General features: G+C 39.3%; 1 protein-coding gene across 2 annotated transcripts in view; it reads right to left on the reverse strand.

Annotated features, from left to right (window-relative positions):
* The window catches only part of MOB1B (MOB kinase activator 1B), an 82,952-nt gene that overhangs the window by 30,130 nt on the left and 46,925 nt on the right, over positions 1–5,897 (reverse strand). Inside the window, exon 2 of one of the 2 annotated variants that reach the window (XM_017879115.1) lies at positions 5,515–5,626. The exons of the other annotated variant lie outside the window; for it this stretch is intronic. Coding sequence (XP_017734604.1) covers positions 5,515–5,543 — 29 coding nt within the window. The 5' untranslated portion in view covers positions 5,544–5,626. The remainder of the gene's footprint in view (positions 1–5,514; positions 5,627–5,897) is intronic. 2 annotated transcript variants of the gene reach the window in all.

Here is a 5,897-nt window from a genome sequence, read left to right on the forward strand (position 1 = left end):
AAAAAAAAAAAAAAAGAAAAGAAAAGAAAAAAAAGAGGGGGGATTTTTAAATCTTCTGTTAATGCTAGCAAATTTTTATCAAATTAGGAGTCACCCCCGTCCATTATTCTCCTTCACTTCTTACGAAAAGAAACAGACTGGAAAAAAAGAGGTTGGATAAGTGGGAACTTTAACGTTATTAAATTCACATCATCAAAAACACCTAGGCATTTGAACATATGAATATGAAACAGGAATTCAAAAAAAAAAACCACATAAACGATGATTACACTTTCTAAACTCTGCAAAGCTTTTCACTCTACCTCCTCTCAAGTTTTCACCCCTCACCCCAATCCCTCCCTCTTTCCCTAACATAAACCAGTAGTTCTCAACCCCTGTCTGCATTATTATAATCATCTGAGGAGCTGTCAAAAAGTATTGAGGATCTTGAAATAAAATAAGAATCTACTAGTCAACCCGAATATCCAATTCAAATAACAGGTATTTTTCATTGTAAAGTACTTGCATTCTCATTTAAATGTAGGTCTCTCCACAGATGTTTAATTAGAATTAAACTGATGTTCCTCAACTCTAACACACACCCTCTCCTTAAGGATCACTTTAAAAACACTCATCACAGAGCCGGGCACAGTGGCCCACACTTATAATCCCAGCACTTTGGGAGGCCGAGGTGGGCGGATTGCTTGAGCCCAGGCCAATCTGGGCAACACGGCAAAACTGTCTCTACAAAAAATACAGAAATTAACCAAGTCTGGTGGTGCATGCTTGTAACCCCAGCTACTCAGGAGGCTGAGGTGGGAAGATCACTTGAGCCCAGGAAGTCGAAGATACAGTGAACCGAGATCACACCACTGCTTCCCAGCCTGGGTGATACAGCAAAACCCTGTCTAGAAAAATAAAAGTAAAAAATTGACCCAGCACAGTGGCTCTTGCCTGTAATCCCAGCACTTTGGGAGGCCGAGGTGGGAGGATTGCCTGAACCTAGAAGTTCAAGACCAACCTGGGCAACACAGCAGGACTCCCTCTCTAAAAAATATATTTAAATTTTTTTTTTTCAACCAGAGAATCAGAAGCTAAAAGAAAAAAAACTAAAATAAAACACTCATTAGATTATGATACATCTCTGCTGAGAACCACTCAGTGACTTTCCAGTGCAAAATTGTAAATCCAAAGGTCAAATATTAGGTATATTCAAGCTCTAGACCCATACTAGAGTGCGGAAATTCTTCAGTTTAATGAGACAATGTATTAAACACCAAATTTGCTCCAAGCATCTCTAAAATATAATTATAAAAATACAAATGTTAGGTGTGGCAGTACATGCCTGTAGTCCCAACTACTGGGAAAGCTGAGGCAGGAGCATTGCTAGAGAGCAGGAGTTTGAGACCAGCCTAGGTAACATAGTGAGGCTCTGCCTCCAAAAAATAAAAATAAAATGAAATTTAAAAATTTATTTATATAAATATAAATGGTAATAACATAAATAGATGCATGCCCACCAAGCTTGAAACTTCATTTTCCTCTTTCTAACCCTTTAACAAAATTTTGCATAAGACACATACTTCACTGGGTTTAGTGGCTCCTGCCTGTAATTCCAGAAATTTGGGAGGCTGAGGCGGATGGATCACCTGAGGTCGGGAGTTCAACAGTCTGGTCAACATGGCAAAACCCTGTCTCTACTAAAAATACAAAAATTAGCCGGGCGTGGAGGTGAGCAACTATAATCCCAGCTACTCCGGAAGTTGAGGTAGGAGAATCACTTGAACCTGGGAGGTGCAGGTTGCAGTCAACAGAGATCGCACCACTGCACTCCAGCCTGGATGACAGAGCGAGACTCTGTCTCCAAAAAAAGAAAATCTGCCGGGCACAATGGCTCACACCTATAACCCTAGCACTTTGGGAGGCTGAGGTGGGTGGATCACGAGGTCAGGAGATTGAGACCAGCCTGGCCAACATGGTGAAACCCTGTCTACTAAAAACACAATAATTAGCTGGGCATGGTGGCACACACTGTAATCCCAGCTATTCAGGAGGCTGAGGCAGGAGAATTCCTTGAACCCAGGAGGCGGAGGTTGCAGTTAGCCGAGATCACGTCACTGCACTCCAGACTGGGTGACACAGCAAGACTCCGTCTCAACAAAACAAAAAAAAAGAAAGGAAAAGAAAAGAAAAAATAAAATCTGAGTTCAGTTTTGTGAAGGCCAACTTTGACACACATTAGTTATTATCTCGGGCAAATTACCTAACTTTCCAGAGCCTATTTTTTCTTTAGCAGTGAAAGCCTAAAAAAATAACAAAACATGAACACTACCTGTATCATAGGACAGTTGCAAAATGAGAGGATATATGCAACATTTAGTATTTTCATTATCCTTTCTTTTCTTGAACCACAATGACTCACAGAAAGAAATGGTAGTGCAATGCTAAAACCCCAAATCCTACTCTATCCTTCAAGACTGAATGGGGAAAATATAATTAGTTCAGAAAGAAATAACCGTCATACATCAAGTTTAAAAGAAAATTTTAAATTTCTGGGTTTTCTTTTTTTGGGGACGGGGGGAGGTGCTATGCCCTATGCTGACCACAAGGTTCAAGCGATCTTGGAATAATCTTAGGGTTAGATTGGAAATCAGGAAAACAAGGTTCTACTCCCCATTTTGCAATTTTCTTTTGTTTTCTTATTTAAGTCAGAGTCTTGCTCTGTCAACCAGGCCGGAGTGCAGCGGCGTAATCTTGGCTCATTGAAACTTCCGCCTCCCAAGTTCAAGCGATTCTCCTGCCTCAGCCTCCCAAGTAGCTGGGATTATAGACATGTGCCACCATGTCCAGATAATTTTTGTATTTTCAATAGAGACAGGGTTTCACCATGTTGTTCAGGCTAGTCTCGAACTCCTGAACTCAAGTGATCGGCCCGCCTTAGTCTCCCAAAGTGCTGGGATGACAGGCATGAGCCATCATGCCCAGCCTGCAACTTTCTTCTTATGTTACTTAAGAAACCACAAATTATCATCTGGGCTTCCACTTTTTTTTATTTTGTTTTTTAAGAGTCCGGAAAATGACTTTTTACAAAAGTGTATCATTTAGGGATTAGATGTTTGTAAATGTTTTTAGTTCCCTGCAGCCTCTTGACTCTCTTCTCTGTTCCTCATTTCCACATACATTTATACTTTCAAATGCTTTCAAGTCCTGCATCTAATTTTCCTTCTGTCTAACCCGTCTGCTTTATTACTGCAGAATACACTAACCACTTAATACTTTTAAAATATTCTTTTAAAATCTTTGTCAGGTTTTTTCAGCTGCTACCTGAATCTTCTCTTACCCGAGTCCACCCAACCGGGAAATGGTGGTGGTCAATAATGCTCCTCATTCCCAGGTCAAAAGACCTCTGACAGGCCAGGCAAGGTAGCTCATGCCTGTAATCTCAGCACTTTGGAAGGCTGAGGCAGGCAGATCACTTAAGGTCGGGAGTTCAAGACCAGCCTGGCCAACATCGTGAAACCCCATCTCTGCTAAAAACACAAAAATTAGCCGGGCATGGTGGCAGACGCCTGTAATCCCAGCTACTCAGGAGGCTGAGGCAGGAGAATCGCTTGATCCCAGGAGGCGGAGGTTACAGTGAGCCGAAATCGCACCACTTCACTCCAGGCTGGGCGACAAGGCAAGACTCCATCTCAAAAAAAAAAAAGACCAACTGACAAGAGTTTTCAAATTCAAAAGCACAAATACCCAAGCATGTACACAGAAGTCCTCATCAGTGAGTACAAGCTCTTGTAGCAACACTGTATGCCCAAATACATATATCTCACATATTTTAAGACATATGAATGCAAATCTTCACAAAAATTTTCAAAAACATAAAGTATGTTGCCCTCTCACCCCACCTACCTCAGAAGAAATTACAGTTTCTAGTATCTGGTTAAAGCATCAGGAAGTTTTGTGCCTGTTTTTGTTTGTTTTTACACAACAGCACCATAATGTAGTGTACTTAATCATGTTTTTCACTTAACATATCCAGAAGACTATTATATTTAAGATACAAGTAGATCTACTTTATTCTTTCTAAAGACTGAAATAGCATTTCCTTATATAGATTATATCATAATATAGTTTGATCAGTCCTTTATTAAAAACATTTAGGTTGTTTCCTCCAGTCATCTGCTACCACAAACAATACTGCAGTAAGCATCCTTGTGTGTGTGCATATATGAAGGATAAATCCTAGAACTGCTGTTCTAAAGAGCAGTTACATTTTTAAATTTTATATAGTGCCTGTTTTTTCACCAAATAAATTGTACCCTTTTACAATCCCACTAACAATGTATGGGAGCAGCTGTAACATATGAGAGTCTTGAAGGACAGGTATTAGACTACTAATTTCCCTTGTACAGCTTCCAACACAGCATCCTAACTATGGAGAATGTTGTGTTTTGTTTTTTTTGTTTGTTTATTTGTTTGTTTGAGATAGGGTCTTGCCCTATTGCCCAGGCAGGAACGCAGGGGCATGATCAATGGTTCAAGTGATCCTCCCACCTCAGCCTCCTGAGTAGCTGTGACTACAGGTATATGCCACCATACCCAGCTAATTTTTTGTATTTTTATTAGAGATGAGGTCTCACTTCGTTGTCCAAGCTGGTCTCGAACTGCTAGGCTCAAGCAATCCTCCCATCTCGGCCTCCCAAAGTGCTGGGAATATAGGCATGAGCCACCATACTCAACCACTATGGAATGCTTTCTAACTAGAATGTGAATGATGTATTACATATTAGAGGTATTATATTAATAATTCATAGCATTACTCCACTGCTTTCCAAATAAACATCCATGATATTCACATTTGTTTTCTCACTCTTACTCGTATTTGAAGGCAAATCAATTTTTAGAGCAGGACAGGGTGATTTGTCTAGTAAACAACTTAGTCCTAGAGATAGCTCTGAATCCATATCTCTTAGTCTTCCAATTTACCTTTTGCAAATTTCAACATCATTTATTTTCTCTTTGAGACTCTAAAACAGTGGCTCCCAACCTTTTTGGCACCAGGGACCAGTTTCACAGAAGACAATTTTTCCACAGGGGTTAGGGGCGTGCAGAGCTCAGGTGGTAATGCTTGTTTGCTGGCTGCTCGCCTCCTGCTGTGAGGCTCAGTTCCCAACAGTTTTTGTTTTTGTTGTATTATCCCTATTTTCTGTACCAGATACCTACATATTGACACTGAAGAATATATAAATTTATTCAAAATTAAAAGCAAATTATTTGTGACATAAATGATTGTAAAATAAATGATTTGTGTTACAAATCATGTATTTGTGTCAACAGCTCCATCTCTTCAAGGTTAAGTGAGTTATTAATCTAATCACAGCTAGCTAAATGGCAGTACCAGGGTCTCGAACAAGTTACTGTTACTGAGTCTCAGCTTCCTCATCTATAAAGGAGATAATAATACCTACCTTACTACTGAAATTTATGGTAAGAACTTCACTACTATTAGTTCTCTTTGCTCCGCCTCTAGGTACTAACCTGTCATTCACATCAGTAGCTCCTTCCATAGGTCTAAGTCCAACACTACAGATCAGGTATTCGATAAATACTTGTTAATTGATAGTTCCAGTCAACTTCAGGCTGAGAACTCCTACATCAGGATAATAATGATGATTAATATTAACTAACATTTACTGCAAGCTTTGTACTGAGAATATATATGTGCAATACATCTCATTTAATCCCCATAACTCTGATATACATGCTATTATTTTTCTTTATTTTATGGATGACAAATTTCAGGCTTTAAAGTACTTACATACTCTGCTCAAGATTATAAAAGTGGTAAATTAAGAAGCCAAAATTTAAATCCAGGATTTAAATCTCTGAAATCCATTCCTTTTTTTTTTTTTTTTTTTTTT

This window comes from Rhinopithecus bieti, unplaced genomic scaffold (assembly GCF_001698545.2).
Source record: "Rhinopithecus bieti isolate Rb0 unplaced genomic scaffold, ASM169854v2 scaffold_905, whole genome shotgun sequence".
NCBI classification, from domain to species: Eukaryota; Metazoa; Chordata; class Mammalia; order Primates; family Cercopithecidae; genus Rhinopithecus; species Rhinopithecus bieti.